The sequence below is a fragment of the Somniosus microcephalus genome, chromosome 27 (genome assembly GCF_052327205.1).
Source record: "Somniosus microcephalus isolate GS21.2 chromosome 27, FLI_Smic_1.0, whole genome shotgun sequence".
Classification (NCBI taxonomy): Eukaryota; Metazoa; Chordata; class Chondrichthyes; order Squaliformes; family Somniosidae; genus Somniosus; species Somniosus microcephalus.
In genome coordinates, this window is record NC_141013.1 from 10,979,696 (window position 1) to 10,998,599 (window position 18,904).

An 18,904-nucleotide genomic window follows, 5' to 3' on the forward strand; every position below is an offset into this window, starting at 1 on the left:
GGGTCTTTATTTGTCCGTCATTGTTCGTATGTTCGTAGCATTTAAAAATGCTGTTGGAAGAGGGTGAGGCAGAGTCTGTGCTTTAATGGGTTGGGGGGGGTGGTTTGTGCGGAGGGTGCGATGGGCCCCCGAATGTTTATGGTGCCCAGGGCCCCCCAAGAATTCTTAATCCAACCCGCTCTGCTTGAACCCACAGCATTGCATGAGTGAGATTAAAATCCACACTAACAGCAGTAAACCATTATATACAGTGAGTGGGGTGAAGAGGCCACGTGACCACCAGAGTTGGATTTATGTGCCGTAGGGGGTTGTTAAATAGGCTGCTTCCGGAGAGTATTTATGGCACCCAAGTAACTGTTTCCTTTGTTAGTAGGCGGAGAATCCTCTCTAAAGTGGCAAATGGCCATTGCTGCTTAACATTCTGCTGGGGGAGGGGTGAAATTGCAGTTTTAATGAAAAACAGGAGATTTGACACACTTCTGCAATTTCACCAGCGGGGCATTATTTAAAGTGTAAGGAAACATTCTGGCATTTCTCGGTAAAGAATGGATTCTGGGCCTCTATGACAAAGATGCCCAAACCACAAACCATGTCAGAACCAATCACAGGGTATATAGGGAGGGGGTCGTCAATCTTCATTTAGGGATTGGGGGAGCAACTTGTCCGAACAATGACACAGGTCAGGGAGCGAACATAAGAAATAGGAGCAGGAGTCGGCCATTCGGCCCTTTGAGCCTGCTCCGCCATTCAGTAAGATCATGGCTGATCTTCTACCTCAAATCCACTTTCCTGAACTATCCCCATATCCCTTGATTCCCTTAATATTCAAAAATCTATCGATCTCTGTCTTGAATATACTCAATGACTGAGCCTCCACAGCCCTCTGGAGTAGAGAATTCCAAAGATTCACCACCCTCTGAGTGAAGAAACTTCTCCTCATCTCAGTCCTAAATGGCCGACCTCTTATTCTGAGACTGTGACCCCCTGGTTTTAGACTCCCCAGCCAGGGGAAACATCCTCCCTGCATCTACCCTGTCAAGCCCTGGTTGGATTAAGAAAGATGGCAATAACACCATTAGCTGAAGTGTTTTAAGAAAAAAAAATTCCCCCTAATGTTTGTTAATTAAACACAGTTTTGAGGGGAACCGCATGGTGCAATGGGGTAGCACAATGTCCTTTCATCCCTGGGCCCTGCATTGAAATCCAGTCCAGATCGAAATGAAGATCTTTCTACCGTTACAAGGTTCCTAAACGAAAGCAGTCCGAGGCCAAACGTAACATGAGCTGAGTTTAGCGAAATCAGCTTAAAGCAGAAACCATCTGATCTGCAAGGCTCGGCTTCATACCAGACAGTGTGTTACCTTGTTAATCCAGGTCCCATTTTGTTCAACCTTAATGGTGCCCTGTATTATAGGCCTTAGGTTCCTCAGTTTGAAGTACAAGGACATCATGAAGAATATTTTGTTCCCTATTGGGAGCTGGTATTACTATAGCCGTCAGCTCTCTGATCAGTAACCCTGTATTTGGATACTGCAGGAGGCTGTGTATCAATTATGTCTCACAGCTCATGTTTCGACTGAAATTGAAATGACCTTTGAGGCTTCATCGAGGATCTCACGTGTTTCTGATCCAAATCTAGGTGCATTGTTGTGCTTGACACTACATCGTGTTTAAAATGTTAGCTGTCTGCGGTTAAGTGAGCAGAACGTACAGCACCGGCTGTAGTTTCCTGCAAGTCCGCAGGAATGATTTGACAAATAGTGCAATAGCAAAATACTGCGGATGCTGGAAATCTGAAATAACAACAGAAAATGCAGGAAAAACTCAGCAGGCCAGGCAACATCCGTGGAGAGAGAAACAGAGTTAACGTTTCAGGTCTGGGACCTTTCGGTCTTCGACCTGAAACGTTAACCCTGTTTCTCTCTCCACAGATGCTGCCTGGCCTGCTGAGTTTTTCCTGCATTTTCTGTTGTTATGACAAATAGTGCTAATGCCCTGGTGGCATTCAGCCCGATCAGTTTTGCTCACAGTCTTGTGTCTGGCCTGCCAACGTTCAGTGCTCGGGGTAGGAGGGGGTGTCAGATTCATCGCTCCGCTCTGTTAATGATGAGCCGTGCCAAGGAGCAGAAGTTGTGGCAACCCACTCCCCACTCTCGCCCACAAGGGGGGTAGGGGCAGGGGGGAAAAAGCGAAAATCACTGCATAATCTCTGGATGGTGTTGAGTCTGTGCTTTCAAATGTAGTTATGCTGAATAACTGGACACAGACTACAGAATACTTAAACAGGTCTTTAGTAACTGAGGGTCAGGGCTGAACTGAAATACACTTTGCTCCACAGGGTTTATATACCGGTGTGGTCACCACCGGTACTACAATGTACAGGAGCCATCAGAAAGTAGTCCATCACCTTAAGGTATCCTCTTAAGGTGGTACAGGTTACATACACTACAGATGGTACATCGCACCTGGCAACTGCGTCACATTATTGTTCGGGCTCCCAGTAGTCCAGTATCAAATAACTAACGGAAAAGCAAAAGATTTATTGCGGTTGTAAACAACTTTACATACAGCAGCATACAAGCTCCATCTTGCAGACTGTCTGACTCAATCGTGTTTCCCTAATTGCAGCAGTAAAAATCTCGCACCTTTAATGTAGAAAACGTGCCACAGAGGAGGAACAGATGTGGAGCAGTGGCAGTGAAGTCCGGAGAGATGACCGAAACTATGGCTAAAACAAATAGGTTTTAAGGAGACTTTTAAAGGCAGGGAGGGAGTGTATTCCAGCTATTGAAACTGTGTTTACTGCTGTCAAGGGAACATGCGGAAATTCATAAACACAAAGTAATGTATTATGTTAATGGATGGCCAAAGGAGGATTTGGCAGAGATTCAGAAGTAAGGTACAGAATATTGAATCTAATTGAATTTGAAGCCAAAGCAGACTGGCAAATAATGCATAAATAATGAAAAGCTACTGCTAATGTCCTGAGACTCGCACACAACACCGTTTGGTTACTTCACCAACCGTCTTAAGAGAGAGAGAAAAAAAACGTTCAAAAATTAAGACATAATCTGAAAAAACTAACTTAGCGGTGTCACCGTCAGACAATGCCTCTTTCAACTCCATTCTCTCTCCGTCTCTCCATTGCAGCCTTCCTCGTCACTAGTTTACTGATACTGCACTGATCCATGCATCTTTGAAGTGTTTTTTTCTGAACACCAAAGATACTGCACTCTTCCTCCTTGCTGCATCGTCCCTGTGTTGAAATCAAGACTCATCACACTGTCTCCTGCTCTAGCTCATTCTTAACACTGCGAAGCCCGTCCTCCTGGTATTCCAATCCTCCGACAAGTTACAAAGCCCAATCTTGCCGTCCTCGCTTGTGCTAGGACATCACAACAATATGGGGCAGGCCAGATGGACCAGTGAGTCTTTTTGTCTGTCATTTTTTTGTATGTTTTGTATAACTTAAATTGTTGGTCCAGTCTTTACAGCAGATGGGAGGGAAGGACTGCGAGGTTGGCTATGGTTTCTGGATGCAGATGCGACTGATGGTTAGAGATTTGCTCTCGTGCAATCTCAGTTACAGGAGTCTAATCATTCCCTACAATCCATTATTTTCCAAATGTCACTAAATTAAAAAAGAAATACAACACACAAGTGCCAGAATGGCAGAAATTTCCTGCTGGCAAGGTTAAATCATTTCCAGTGATTAATTTACTAATTTGATCATTTGTATCTGAACTTCTGCGTATACTTTATGCATGTTTAATGTTAATTTGCTGGCTCAGATAACTTTTAATTTGACTAAATGTGCATTCAAAGCCACATTGATTTTCAGCCATTGCTGTTGCTGTCAAGGTTGGAGACAACTTACAGCGAGGAGATGCATGAGCTGAGCACACGGCCCACTGCATTTCAATTTGTCTAGTTTGCTGAAATTTAGTTGAGTGGGTATCTTTACCGGTTGCTTCAGATCAGGGAGTAACTCCTTTGTTTCCAGGTATTTTCTTCGCCACCTTCTTCCAGTGCCACGTACCATCCAGAGTCAAGAGAGAGTGACTTGCTCCTGGCATCTGCCGATGGCTATCCTCAAAGCAGGCACCAGGAAGGAGCACAAGAGCTGCCCAAGGCGGGGGGCGGTGGAGGGTAGCCCCTTTCGGACTTCCGATCCTTCCTTGTGGGGAAGAGCCTGAACTCCCCACCACAATATGGCTGAAAGATGAATTCGGCATGGGTAGACTGACATACACAAACCCATGCCCGGCTGCTCAATGGGCATTGGGGCACCAGCGCGCTGGACTTTTACATTTAAAATCCGTCTTTCGGATGAGACGTTAAACCGAGGACCCGTCTGCCCTCTCAGGTGGATGTAAAAGATCCCATGGCACTATTTCGAAGAAGAGCAGGGGGAGTTCTCCCTGGTGTCCTGGGCCAATATTTATCCCCCAACCAACATCACAAAAACAGATGATCTGGTCATTATCACATTGCTGTTTGTGGGAGCTTGCTGTGTGCAAATTGGCTGCCGCGTTTCCCACATTATAACAGCGACTACACTTCAAAAGTACTTAATTGGCTGTAAAGCACTTTGGGATGCCTGGTGGTTGTGAAAGGTGCTATAGAAATACAAGTCTTTCTTTCTTTAACTTAGAATCATATTACAGTGATTGGAACATATACTATTCGTCTCAGTTTTTCTGGTTTCCAGCCTCTGATTATTGTCTGGGACTGAGCACTGCTGAGGTGCTCCCTTCCAGTCAGAATTCCGCTAACACTCACTGTCCAGGCTCACACGTGAAGAACCGTTACATGGGCAAGGTCTGCTGGAGTCCATGGAGCTGTATCCCAGTCTGAGGCAACACCCTCAGGAGAGGGTGGAGGGGGCGAGAAAAGTGGCAGAAGTTGAGGTAGAAGATTGGCCATGATCTTATTGAATGTGGGAGCAGGCTCGAAGGCTCGAATGGCCTACTCCTGCTCCTATTTCTTATGTTCTTATGTTAGAAGGCAAATCACGCCAATGGAATAGTGCGGTCAGAGCTGAAGGATCAAGGACTGCTGGCCACTCTTTCTCTTTGCTTATACTGGCACAAGTTTTACACAACCCTTGTCTTTCTGTCTGTTGCAGGCTGGGGTTTCAGCATGGGCACGTCCTTTCAATTCCACAGCTGGCGCCTGTTTGTCGTAGTGTGTGCTCTGCCTTGTCTCTCTTCCCTAATCGGTCTTCTATTCGTGCCGGAAAGCCCACGCTATTTGTTAGAGGTGAGACAACCAGCACAGTACAAGCTGTGCCTGATACTTTAGTCCCCAGGAGAGACAATCTAACCCACTATGCATGTGTCTGATCCTTGGAAATTTTTCATTTAATCTCTCAGGGTCGAGCTATTCCGTGGTAAAATATATTTAACTTATGCCTAAAGATGCGTTTCCTAATTCATAGAAATGCTTGGTTAGACCACACCTGGAGTACTGAGTGCAGTTCTGGGCGCCATATTATTAAAAGGATATAGAGGCGCTGGAGAGGGTGCAGAGAAGATTTACAAGGATGATACAAGAACTACTAGGTTATACCTATTAGGAAAGGTTCAACAGCCTGGGCTTGTTTTCTCTTGAAAAGAGAAGGCTGAGGGGTGACCTAACAGAGATCTTTAAAATTATGCAAGGTTTTGATAGAGTAGACACAGGGAGAGTGTTTCTACTTGTGGGGAAGAGCAAAACTAGAGGCCATCAATATAAGAAATCAAATAGAGAATTATCTTTACCCAGAGAATGGGGAGAATGTGGAACTTGCTACCACAGGGAGTGGTTGAAGCGAATAGTACAGATGCATTTAAGGGGAGGCTAGATAAGCATATGAGGGAGAAGGGAACAGAGGCTTATGCTGATAGAGTTAGATGAGGAAAGACGGGAGGAGGCTCGAGAGGAGCATAAACGCCGGCATGGACTGGTTGGGCCGAATGGCCTGTTTCTGTGCTGTATGTAATTCAGCGGGGAAGCTACATTTTCAAGGATCACGGGACAGCAATGGGTCTACTGCGTTTTAGGCCCAATTCTCCAACCTGTGATCCCAGCGAGCGCAACTCCCCACTGGAGGCACGGGATTGCGGAATTAAAATCCACCGCTGGATGGCGGTGCAATGCAAAACGTAGCAGAGCAGAGAAGGTTAAGAGGAGATTTGATAGAGGCGTTTAAACTCATGGAGGTTTTTGACAGGGTAAATAAGGAGAAACTGTTTCCAGTGGCAGAAGGGTCAGTAACCAGAGCACACAGACTTAAGGTGATTGACAGAAGAACCAGAGGCGACATGAGGAACGCGCTGCCTGAAAGGGCGGTGGAAGCAGATTCAACAGTAACTTTCAAAAGGGAATTGGAGAAATACTTGAAGGGAAAAAAATCTACAGGGTTATGGGGAAAGAGCAGGGGGGAGTGGGACTAATTGGAGAGCAATTTCGAAGAGACGGCACCAGCATGATGGGCTGAATGGCCTCCTTCTGTCCTTTCTCACTCTCTGATTTTATTCTGTGATTTCCTGGGATCTTTGTTGCTGCAGTGAGTTAGACACTAGGCCCTGAAATTTCCTGTGGTCCCCACTTGACCACCAGAGGTGCAGCTGTGCACGACCTCCAGCCACCCCTTGGTTGCGCCCCTTGCCCATTTCCCATGTCAGGTGGGCGGGTGCCGAGTGCCATTTACAGCGCCACTGGGCCGCTCAGCCTAGGTGGGGCGGAAGGATAACCATTACGATGTTCCGCCATGTGGCCAGTTTTTAAGGATGTGGGGCTTGGTGATATTGCTGCAATGCCGGTTATGTTTTAGTGATTCGAATGCTGCTGCTACAATGCACGATCGTCAAAGGACTTACAAAAATATCGTCCCTGAGGCCTTAAAGAGTGACTCCTTTAAGCTCATGGTTTCTGCACACAGTTCATTTTAGATTTGTTGCTTTATACATTTTGGGGTTGAATCTCCATGAGGGTTCTCCCGATTGTCTGCCGTAACTTGGAGGGGAAAATCCTCGGAAATCCTGGAGAAACGGCATTTCTCTAGGGTTTCTGCAGATCTTCCGCCAAAGTTACGGCAGACGACCAGGATAAATCCCCCCCACCACCCCCTCCCAATGGAAATTCAGTTCCTTAGGTTGATAGTCTTTAACAACAATAAATTCTACTTACACAGCACCTGTAGCAGGGTGAAGCCTCCCAAGTCGCTTCACAAAGTGACAGATTGGTCGCTGAGCAGGAATTCGGTGGAGGTTGGGGAGGTGACTGAAGACGTATTCGAAGAGGTAGCTTTGAGGAGGCTTTTGATTTAGCAGAGAGCTGTGGAAGTGCCGAGAGATTTATGAGCGGAATTCCACAGTTCAGGGGGGGTTGATGGATGAAGGCTCTGGAGAGGAGGGAGTGGGCAGTGTGCAGTAGGCCAGAGTCAGAAGAATGCGTGATTCGAGGTGGGACATAGGGCTGGACAAGGCTTCAGAGGTTGGGCGAGGTGGAGTCGTGGAGAGAGTAGGGTAGCCAGTGGAGGTCAATAAGGACTGGCTGGTGGATGAGCAGGGCTTTGAACCAGATAGATGTGGGCAAATCCTTAAAACAATGACGAGAGAAGAAAATAGACTTTTCTCTTATTAGATTTGATGATAATTCAAAATTCTGAAGACTTTTTTAAATTTCTGTTTAATAGATCGGGAAGCATGATGAAGCCTGGATGGTTCTAAAGCAGATTTATGACACGAACATGAGGGCCAAAGGGCACCCGGAAGCTGTCTTCACGGTGAGCTGAAAGCAAACTCAATAAGTGGATAATTGAAGACAGTAAATTTTTTTTGACTGCCTGCTTCATTTTTTTTCCAGTAATCTTTCTTCCTCCTGATTTTTAATTCTTCCCCATATCGATTACCATTCTCCTGAGGATCAGAGATCCAAGGCCCAAGCCTCTGCCAGCCCGTGTACAGGAATGGCTTAGGCTGATTTGCCTTCTGATCTCTCTCGCTCACTCGCTTCCAACCCTTCTCTCTTTCTCTCCCCTTCATTCTGTCCATCACTCCCTCCCATCTCTCTCTCCCTCTCCTCCCCCTCTACCTGTCTTCTCTCTCATATCCGTCTCTCTTCTCCAACTCCCTTTCTCTCTCACTTCTTTCTCTACCTCTATTACCCCTTTCTATCACTCTTTCTTTGGTTCTGTCTTCACAAAGGAGGACACAAATAACCTCCCAGAGATGCCGGGGAACATAGGGTCTGATGAAAGGGAGGAACTGAAAGAAATCAGTATTTGTAGGGAAATGGTGTTAGGAAAATTGATGGAACTGAAGGCCGATAAATCCCCAGGGCCTGATGGTCTACATCCCAGGGTACTTAAGGAAGTGGCCCTAGAGATAGTAGATGCATTGCTGGTCATCTTCCAGAACTCGATAGACTCTGGAACAGTACCCATGGATTGGAGGGTAGCTAATGTTACCCCACTATTCAAAAAAGATGGTAGAGAAAAAGCGGGGAATTATAGACCGGTAAGCCTGACATCGGTAGTGGGGAAAATGCTAGAGTCTATTATAAAAGATGTAATAGCAGAGCACTTGGAAAGCAGTGACAGGATTGGACAAAGTCAACATGGATTTGCAAAAGGTAAATCATGCTTGACTAATCTACTGGAATTTTTTGAGGATGTAACTGGTAAAATAGATAAGGGAGAACCAGTGGATGTGGTGTATTTGGACTTTCAGAAGGTTTTCGATAAGGTCCCACATAAGAGATTAGCGTGCAAAATTAAGGCACATGGGATTGGGGGCAAGGTATTGACTTGGATAGAGAACTGGTTGGCGGACAGAAAGCAAAGAGTTGGAATAAACGGGTCGTTTTCCGAGTAGCAGGCAGTGACTAGTGGGGTACCGCAAGGATCGGTCTTAGGACCCCAGCTGTTCACAATATATATTAATGATCTGGACGAGGGAATTGGATGTAATATCTCCAAATTTGCAGACGACACAAAGCTGGGTGGGAGGGTAAGCTGTGAGGAGGATGTCGTGAAACTCCAGTATGATTTGGACAGGTTGGGTGATTGGGCAGAAACATGGCAAATGCACTATAATGTGGATAAGTGTCAGGTTATCCACTTTGGTGGCAAAAACAGGAAGGCAGATTATTATTTGAATGGCAATAGATTGGGAGAAGGGGAAGTGCAAAGAGACCTGGGTGTTATTGTGCACCAGTCGCTGAAGGTAAGCATGCAGGTGCAGCAGGCGGTTAAGAAGGCAAATGGTATGTTGGCCTTCGTAGCAAGAGGGTTCGAGTACAGGAACAAGGATGTCTTGCTACAGTTGTACAGGGCCTTGGTGAGACCGCACCTTGAGTATTGTGTGCAGTTTTGGTCACCTTACCTGAGGAAGGACGTTCTTGCCATGGAGGGAGTGCAGCGAAGATTCACCAGGCTGATACCTGGGATGGCAGGAATGACGTATGAGGAGAGATTGTGTCGATTGCGCTTATACTCACTGGAGTTTAGAAGATTGAGAGGGGATCTCATCAAAATCTATAAAATTCTGTCAGGTCTGGACAGACTAGATGCAGGAAGGATGTTTCTGATGGCCGGGGAGTCCAGAACCAGGGGTCATAGTCTAAGGATAAGGGGTAAGCCATTTAGGACTGAAATGAGGAGGAATTTCTTCACCCAGAGAGTGGTGAACCTGTGGAATTCTCTGCCACAGAGGGCGGTGGAGGCCAGTTCATTAAATATATTCAAGAAAGAGTTGGATATATTTCTTGAGGCTAAAGGGATCAAGGGATATGGGGAGAAGGCAGGGACAGGGTACTGAATTTGGATGATCAGCCATGATCGCATTGAATGGTGGAGCAGGCTCGAAGGGCCGAATGGCCTACTCCTGCTCCTACCTTCTATGTCTATGTTTCTATGTTTCTCTTTCTTCCCGACTCTCTGCTCTTTCTCTCCTTTCTTCCTCTCTCTCCTCTTTCCCCCAGTCTCCCCTCTCCTTCTCTCTCTTTCTGCTTCCTCCCTCACTCTCTTCCCTCTCTCTCCATTCCTCTTTCTTCCTCCACTAACAGTCAGGGTTGAGAATCTGAACCTTCTCAGTATAAACCTGACTAATCTCACTTCAAGAAATATTTCCCCACCACATCATTCCTTGTCTCAACTGAGAGCAGGCGAAATGGGAGGGGGAAATGGAGAATATTAGCAGCAATATTTAAATAAAACTCTTGTTTTCAGGTTTCCCATATAAAAACCCCAATACAAATGGATGAGTTCATCGAGATTCAGAGCTCAACTGGCACCTGGTACCAGCGTTGGTTGGTCAGGATCATGACCGTGGTGAAGCAGGTCTGTATAAATCAACCGCACTAAGATACAAAGCCTTCTCACCAACTTATTACTCGGGGACACGCGAGACGGGTGTCTGGTCATCCCCGGCCTGTTTCCCAGTTACTGATTTTAACCGTAAACATTAAAGAGGCAAATTACTGCGGTTTGCAGGATAGAAAGATCTCAGAAGAGTTGTGTATTGCGGTAATCACAATCTCGTCACATGAAAGCGAATCAGCGTCATGACTTATTTCAATGTGAATCGTGCCATTATTAGGCATGTGAGCCAAGGAGAGACTCGCTCATCTCATTGCTGTCTGTGGGAGTTTGCTCACATTGAAACACAGCACCATTTACCATTACAACATCAGCTACTGCACATTGAAAAGTAATTCATTGTATGTGAAGCGTTTTGAGATGTTTTATTTCTATGTGAAAGGAAGAAAAGAAAAACTTGCATTTATATAGCGCCATTCGTAACTTCAGGATGTCCTAAAGCGCTTTACAGCCAATGAAGTACTTTCTGAAGTGTAGTCACTGTTGTAATGTAAAAGACACAGCAGCCAATTTGTGCACAGCAAGGTCCCACAAACAGCAATGTGAAAATGACCAGATAATCTGTTTTAGTGATGTTGGTTGAGGGATAAATATTGGCCAGGACACCGGGGGATAACTCCCCCACTTTTCTTCGAAATAGTGCCACCGGAGAGGGCAGACAGGGCCTCAGTTCAAAGTCTCATCTGAAAGACCTCCGAGAGTGCGGCACTCCCTCAGTACTGCACTGAAGTGTCAGCCTGGATTGTATGCTCAAGCCTCTGGAGTGGGACTTGAACCCACAACCTTCTGATTCAAGAGGCGAGGGTGCCACCCACTGAGTCCCTGCTGACTCCTGGTGAAGACACGTATTTTAATTGATATAATACTGTCAATCTTTTGGTAAGATCCTGGCTGTGATCAAGTGGACCAGTAAGTTAGAATATGGTGCTGAATAAAATAAAATGGACATAGTAACCGGAGGAGGCCATTCAGCCCCTTGAGCCTGTTCTGCTATTCAATTAGATCATGGCTGATCTGTACCTCGACTCCATCTACCCATTGATCCCGATCTCTTGATACCCTTATGTAATATGTTTTCTTTTCAATTTTATTTGAACCCAGTTCGACCCCCACACTGCAGTACTGAGCCATACTGAGTAGGTTCGGTCACTGAGCAGAGTGCTACTATTGGTTACTAAGCTGTTTTTTAAATTCTTCTCCAGCCGGTGGTCAAATGAGGCTAAAACTGCTGGACTGGTGGCCAGGGAGACCCACTTTACCTTCGGTCTTAGTGCCTATAACTGTGCCCAGTAGAAGCATTACACTAACAGCAGTGTGATGTAGAAACCCCCCGGTCCCCGCTCTTGATGATATCATGATGTCCATGACCAAGTATATGCTCTATTCCAAATATGTTTTGTGCATTGCGATGTCGCTAGTTGATGATATCATCACACAGTTACACTGCGCATTGCACTGGCCAATTTATCACAGCCATTCTGCATTTGCTCTTCCTTTCATTCCCTGGTTCATAGTGAGACCGGTGATGTGATTAAAAATTAGGAAGTTCCACTCTTGGGCTGCCCTCCAAAGACCCAGTCTTTATGATAAAGAGCACCTCAGTGTCTCTTGCGACTGTCACCCAATGAAGACTTGGCAACACAATGTATACATTCTTCTTTACTCACTGATTGAGGTGTGATGTAGAGGTTATGAAGGTGAATATCCACGAGCAGTTCTCTGACATCTAGAGTTCTGTCTATTTTTCAGGTTTGGCAGAACACGTTGCTTTGTTTTTTACCCAAGTACAGGATGACGACCCTGTTCCTGGCTGTGGTTTGGTTCACCATGTCCTTCAGGTTAGTGCTGATCAGAGACAAAATATCTACAGTGAGGCATTATTCTGTATTTCATTTTTGTGAATTTGGTTCTCATTGAGGTGAAGGATGTTAGCATCGAACACTATCCTGTACTGGGTACTCCGTGTAAGCAGGAAACCAGTGATACACAGAGTTAAGTTCCATCTACTCTGCCCCATCAAACACAATCTAGAAAAGAGAAGACTGAGGGGTGACCTGATAGGGATCTTCATTATTATGAAAGGGTAGACGTAGAAAAGATGTTTCCACTTGTGGGCGAGACCAGAACTAGGGGGTCATGAATATAAGATAGTCACTAATAAATCCAATAGGGAATTCAGGAGAAACTTCTTTACCAAGAGTGTGATTAGAATGTGGAACGCACTACCACACAGAGTAGTTGAGACGAGTAGCATAGATGCATTCAAGGGGAAGCTAGATAAGCACATGAGAGAGAAAGGAATAGAAGGATATGTTGATGGGGTGAGATGAAGAGGGGTGGGAGGAGGCTCGTGTGGAGCATTAACACTGGCACGGACCATTTGGGCCGAATGGCCTGTTTCTGTGCTGTAAATACTTTGTAATACTTTCGGGTCAGGTTTTGCACAATTAGATTTAGAGTAAAATGCCTTCTACATTATGCCATCAGGCACTCAAAGCATGGCTAGATGCAAAAGAACGTTCCCTTAGACTGTCCTAATAGGCACTGATGGGTCAGGTAAAGCATGGATTCGATGCAATTTAAGGCTTCCTCTACACTCTAGCACCAAGCCTCTCGGGTCAGGTACAGTGTAGGTTAGATGCAGAGTAAAGCTTCTTCTGGTCTGCATCCATTGACCCCACTTTCAGAGGAGTGCTCCCTACTTCACCAGTTTGAAGTTTTTCCATTTCTTATGCCAACCATCTTGTGGCCTCTCTGTGTATTTTGCCATTTGTACCAGATATGGGGCAGTTTGTGCTATGAGCCCATTTGGAACCCGATTGAGATTGATCTGAAATGATTTCAAGTAGGATCCTTGCAGACAGTGGATGGAGGGAACTATCATCCATTATTCTGACTGGACGTGAACCTGTCAGCCTTCCGTCTAAAAAACAGAAACATGATATTTGCACAATGATCGCATAAATCCTTCGCACAACCTTCTAGTTCTTAGAGAACATAAGAATTACACAACGGTAATTGGTAGAAACAATGAAGAGAAGTGCACAGAAAAACGATGAAAAGGTTTGTTAATTAGCTATTAGTTTGAGTTTCAAAGCTGGGAAGAATCCTTTTGAGTAAAATCTTGTAGGAAATGGTAATGGACTGTATAATGGTGTCTGATGCTATTAATTTCACTATCCCCTGGGTTTCAAGTGCAGTCGTGCATTGGAGCCTGTGATTGCTGTTTCCTCACTGGTTTTATTCAGCAGAGGAAGCTGTCTCAGGATGATAACCTTTGCCCTTTCCCAATCTTCAGAAGGCCGTCACAAAAGCCGCCTGGTAGCTCCTTCCTAGATGAAGAACCGAGCTCCACGGTGCAGGACACCAACAAGTAGGAAAGAAAATGAGATAAATGAGAGGTGATCTTATTGAAACATATAAGATACTGAGGGGGCTCGACAAGCTAAATGCAGAGAGGATGTTTCCCCTCGTGGGGAAATCTAGAACTCGGGGGCATAGTTTCAGAATAAAGGGCCGCCCTTTTAGAACTGAGATGAGGAGGAATTTCTTCTCTCAGAGGGTCGTAAATCTGTGGAATTCTCTGCCCCAGAGAGCTGTAGAGGCTGGGTCATTAAATACATTTAAGGTGAAAATAGACCGATTTTTGCAAGATAAGTGAGTGAAGGGTTATGGGGAGCAGGCAGGGAAGTGGCTTTGAGCCCAAGATCAGCCATGATCTTATTGAATGGCGGAGCAGGCTCGAGGGCTATTCCTGCTCCTATTTCTTATGTTTTTATGTTAAATCGAGTAATGATTAGGTGACACCCAGCTTGGGGGGGGGGGTTTAAAAGAAAATCGTAGGAGGGCAGGAAGACAGACAGGTAAGGAGTGAGGGTAGGAGATGGTGTGATGAGTTCTGATTTCAATTCAGCGAGGATGGGGGAAGGAGGGAAGAGTGTGGGATGATGGATTTGGAGCTCAGAGACATGAGAGGAAAGTTCCGAGAAGCACTCATCACAGTGTCGATAGTAGGAGAGTTTTTGAGGCTAAGATGAGAGGAGGTTCAGTTATCAGAGAGTTTGTTTTGTGGTTGATAAGCTCCCCATGCAATGTCCTTTCCACCGCAATCCACACCTGGAGATAATCACTATTTTCAAACTTAAGAAGAATAAACACAACCTTTTGTCACAATAATGTTCACAAATTAATAACACAGGTTAACTAATCTGCAAACTATTGATCCCAGTCTGCCCATGACTTACAAAAGCCTAGAGAGCTAGTTAGAGTCTGGAGTCCCCATTTTATGGCATCCCATGGCTATTAGAATCCCTTAAATTTCAAATCTTCATTCTTTGGCTTCCTTTTCTATAAATGGGAACTGGACGACTGATTGTGCCGCCGATGTCACTTGGGGCTGGGCCAGTAACTAAGAATTAATGGGCTTTGTAATTGTCTGTTGAACCCTATTCAATTTGGGCTCTGTTCTTGTTCAGCTACTATGGACTGACTGTGTGGTTCCCGGACATGATCAAGTACTTTCAAAATGAAGATTATGAATCCAGAATGAAGACATTCCATCAGGAGCGCGTTGAGCACTTCACATTCAACTTCACACTGGAGAACCAGTATCATACAGAGGGAGAGTACATCAATGTCAGGTGAGCCTACCCGAGAATGTCAGGCCACAAAAGTGCGACAACTATCAACCTACATCCTAACCTACTCATACAAATGACCCTACTCATTCTATGTGTAACACATTTTAGGCTGTGTATTATCTTGTATGTAACACATTGCAGTCTGAGCACTATCCTGAGTGTAAAACACTCCAGCCTGTGTATTGTCCTGCATTTAACACATTCATTATGTAATATCGGAGTAACCAGACGTATGTGTGTACTTTTCTGTCTCTTAGATCCGCTGTTGCGTTGCAAAAATCTCAGTAAAATCTCACAGTAAGATCTCACTGTAAAATCTCACTGTAAAATCTCACTGCACAATCTCACTGCAAAATCTCACAGCAAAATCTCACAGCAAAATCACACCGTATAATCTCACTGCACATTCTCACAGCAAAATCTTACAGCAAAATCACACTGTAAAATCACACTGTAAAATCTCACTGCACAATCTCACAGCAAAATCCCACTGTAAAATCACACTGCACAATCTCACAGCAAAATCTCACAGCAAAATCCCACTGTAAAATCTCACTGCACATTCTCACAGCAAAATCACCCTGTAAAATTTCACTGTAAAATCTCACTGTAAAATCTCTGCACATTCTCACAGCAAAGGTTGAGTGGGTGCCCCAAGGGACCTGGCCAGGTAATCACTGACTTGTCAATCACTGATGTTCCTCTTATTGCTTACCAGTGGTAATTGCAGCTCATGCCTAATGGTGCTCATTCCCGGTCTGGGCACGGTGTTGTAGAGAGTCCCTGGCCTCGTAATAAATCAGTAATTGTTATTGGCAGCATTTGGAAAGAGTGCAAATAATCAAGTAGCAGTTGGGGTTTTAAACTAGGGACATAGAGTACAAAGAGGGACAAAGAGATTATGATGAATTTGTACATGGCAATGGTTAGTACTGTGTGCAGTTTTGGCAGTCACATTATCGAAAGGACATTACAACCACAGAGAGCATACAATGGAGATTCACTGGGACGATGCCAGGGTTGGGAAACTATGGTTATAGTAATCTCGGATGTAATGCTTAAGTTATCCACCAGAGGGAGACAAATGCAAAGGGATTATATTTACTAGTCTTAAGGTAAAATTGCATTATGGGTAGAATGACTCATAGCATCCTCCATGTTGGTTTGCTCATGCAGTAGAATTAGAAGTGCATGCCTGTAGCTTGTAAGAGCTCTGTTCTCTCCTTATTCTGTGTAATTAAAAGTAAAGTTTTGAGTTCCTGAAGTCTCACTTATCGTAGTTATTGGACCTTACTACTCGGATATAACAATGGTTATAAAGAGAGACTTGAGATTGAGACTATTGCCATTGGAGCAGAGAAGATTGAGGAAATTCAGGCGGTTTTAAAATTATGAATTGTTTTGACCGATTGATTAGGGAATGATTATTTTATCTTTTTGGGGAGTCAGTGACTAGAGGGATATCAATTTAAAATTGTCATTGAAAGAGTGAGGAGAGAAGCAAGGGATTTTTTTTTACCCAGAGATTTGTAAGAGCTTGGACTGCTGTACTACAGGATGCAGTTGAGGCCATTGCATCTTTTAAAGGAAAAAGTAGATAAAAAACTTCAACCTGCATAACACAGTGCAGTTTGTGTGTAGCACGCCAACCTGTCTATTATTCTAATTGCCAATTACTTTCTGGACAGATTCATTGGGATAAAATTCAAATCCGTGACCTTTGAAGACTCCCTGTTTGAGGATTGCTACTTTGGAGACATCACATCGACTAACACTTTCTTTAAGAACTGCACTTTAATGGCGACTCTCTTCTATAACACAGGTCAGTCTCTGAGGGCATCACCACTGTCAGCTGTTTGAACCACTGTTTACACAGAAGATCTGGGGAGGGGTTGGGGTGATAGTGTTCTCCATTTGCCAACGACACAAGCAGGTTTCCCATTTTATACTCACGCTGACTTTATCGTAATGTTACTGAATAGAAGAAAGTATCTCCACTAATTTATCAAGACCCACGCTAACCCAGATTATACTTACTCCTTTTGTACTCTGATTTTCTCCCCTTCCCCTGAAGGCGCTGATTCTTGCTGGCGCTGGCCACCCTCAGAGTCCAGGCCCAAACACCCATCCTTCACATCTGAGCCGAGTTGGTGAATGTCGACAGGCTATGCAGCTTTGGAGGGACCCCATTCGTGAGCCAGATCCCAGCATCTCTTGATATACATAACACATCACAGCAGTGTTGCGGGAGAGGAGTGGGTGGTGGTGGGAGGTGCCTGGGCAGTGATCAGGAGCAGAAACCCTGGCTCCCCCCTCCTTTCCGAGGCCAAGGAATACTGGACCCAATTGGAACACCTTAGCTGCCATTCTGTCTGAGATCAGTGAACTCTTTTTATTCATTCATTCTCGGGATGTGGGTGTCGCTGGCAAGGCTGGCATGTATTGCCCATCCCCAGCTGCCCTTGAGAAGGTGGTGGTGGGCCGCCTTCTTGAACCACTGCAGTCCGTGTGGTGAAGGTGTTCTCACAGTGCTGTTAGGGAGGGAGTTCCAGGATTTTGACCCAGCGACGATGAAGGAACAGCAATATATATGTCCAAGGAGGGTTTGGTGTGTGACTTGGTGTTCCCATGTCCTTCTAGGTGGTGGAGGTCATGAGTTTGGGAGGTGCTGTCGAAGAGGCATTATTTATTATTCTTCTCAACTGTACACAGAGCTTTTAATGTGGTGACATTATTACAATATTATGGCCTGGAGACAACTAGTGATCTTATTGTGCCACCCCTTAACACTGTCTTTTCATATTCCTCTCTCTGCTTTTTTAAACTAGACAGGTTAACACAGCGATTAAAATAGTGGAGAGAGCAATTTAATCCTAGATTGTTTAATAGCTTCACCGACCGTCGTTTTCTGAACTATGTTTTTGCACCTGTTTCTAATTCAGTCCGGTTTTAAGGTAGAATTAAACACAATGATGAAGAGCGCAAAATACGACATAATTAAAAATGGCAGCAATTTATTAATTTCCCAGACAGATTTGATTATATCTCTGTCACCTCATAAAAAAATTAATTACAGTTTGTTATAACAGATGGTGAGGTTTAAGATGGCTGTGGTACCCTAATGTGTTTTGTTCGCTTGACTGGGATGCATCTCAAAAGGTTGAAAAGTCAAACAATTCCTTAAATCTGACTTGATGTCCTTTTTCAATATTCCAAGAGTGCTCGTTTATATAAAGGGCCAGATTTTCCTGTTCCTGGACCTAAGGCAATTGACTCACCTGGGTTGCTGCGGATGCAGGAAAACTGGAGGAAGACACGGAGAGAGGGAAAGGCAGGAGGGGAAGAGGGAGCAGCATTAGCTGTGTTGTGCAGGGGCGGGGGGGGGGGCGCAGAGAGAGAGAGAGAAAGTCTTGCATTTATATAGCGCCTTGCACGACCACCGGACATCCCAAAGCGCTTTACAGCCAATGAAGTACTTTTGGAGTGTAGTCACTGTTGTAATGTGGGAAATGCGGCAGCCAATTTGCGCACAGCAAGCGCCCACAAACAGCAATGTGATAATGACCAGAATTTTTTTTTGTTATGTTGGTTGAGGAATAAGTATTGGCCAGGGAACAGAGGATAACTCTCCTGCTTTTCTTCACAATAGTGCCATGCGATCTTTTACATCCACCTGAGAGAGCAGACAGGGCCTCGGTTTAACGTCTCATCCGAAAGACAGCACCTCCGACAGTGCAGCACTCCCTCAGTACTGCACTGGGAGTGTCAGCCTAGCTTTATGTGCTCAAGTCCCTGGAGTGGGGACTTGAACCCACAACCTTCTGACTCAGGCAAGAGCGCTACCCACTGAGACACAGCTGAGAGGGAGACAGAGAGAGAAAAGGAGAGAGACAGGCAG

At 45.0% G+C, this 18,904-nt stretch overlaps 1 protein-coding gene across 3 annotated transcripts in view; it reads left to right on the forward strand.

The window, feature by feature from the left end:
• The window catches only part of LOC147099965 (synaptic vesicle glycoprotein 2B-like), a 199,840-nt gene that overhangs the window by 157,365 nt on the left and 23,571 nt on the right, over positions 1–18,904 (forward strand). For all 3 annotated transcript variants that reach the window (XM_085968509.1, XM_085968510.1, XM_085968512.1), the window contains exons 5-10: positions 5,129–5,262; positions 7,682–7,771; positions 10,217–10,327; positions 12,116–12,204; positions 14,842–15,006; positions 16,695–16,828. In XM_085968509.1, coding sequence (XP_085824635.1) covers positions 5,129–5,262; positions 7,682–7,771; positions 10,217–10,327; positions 12,116–12,204; positions 14,842–15,006; positions 16,695–16,828 — 723 coding nt within the window. The remainder of the gene's footprint in view (positions 1–5,128; positions 5,263–7,681; positions 7,772–10,216; positions 10,328–12,115; positions 12,205–14,841; positions 15,007–16,694; positions 16,829–18,904) is intronic.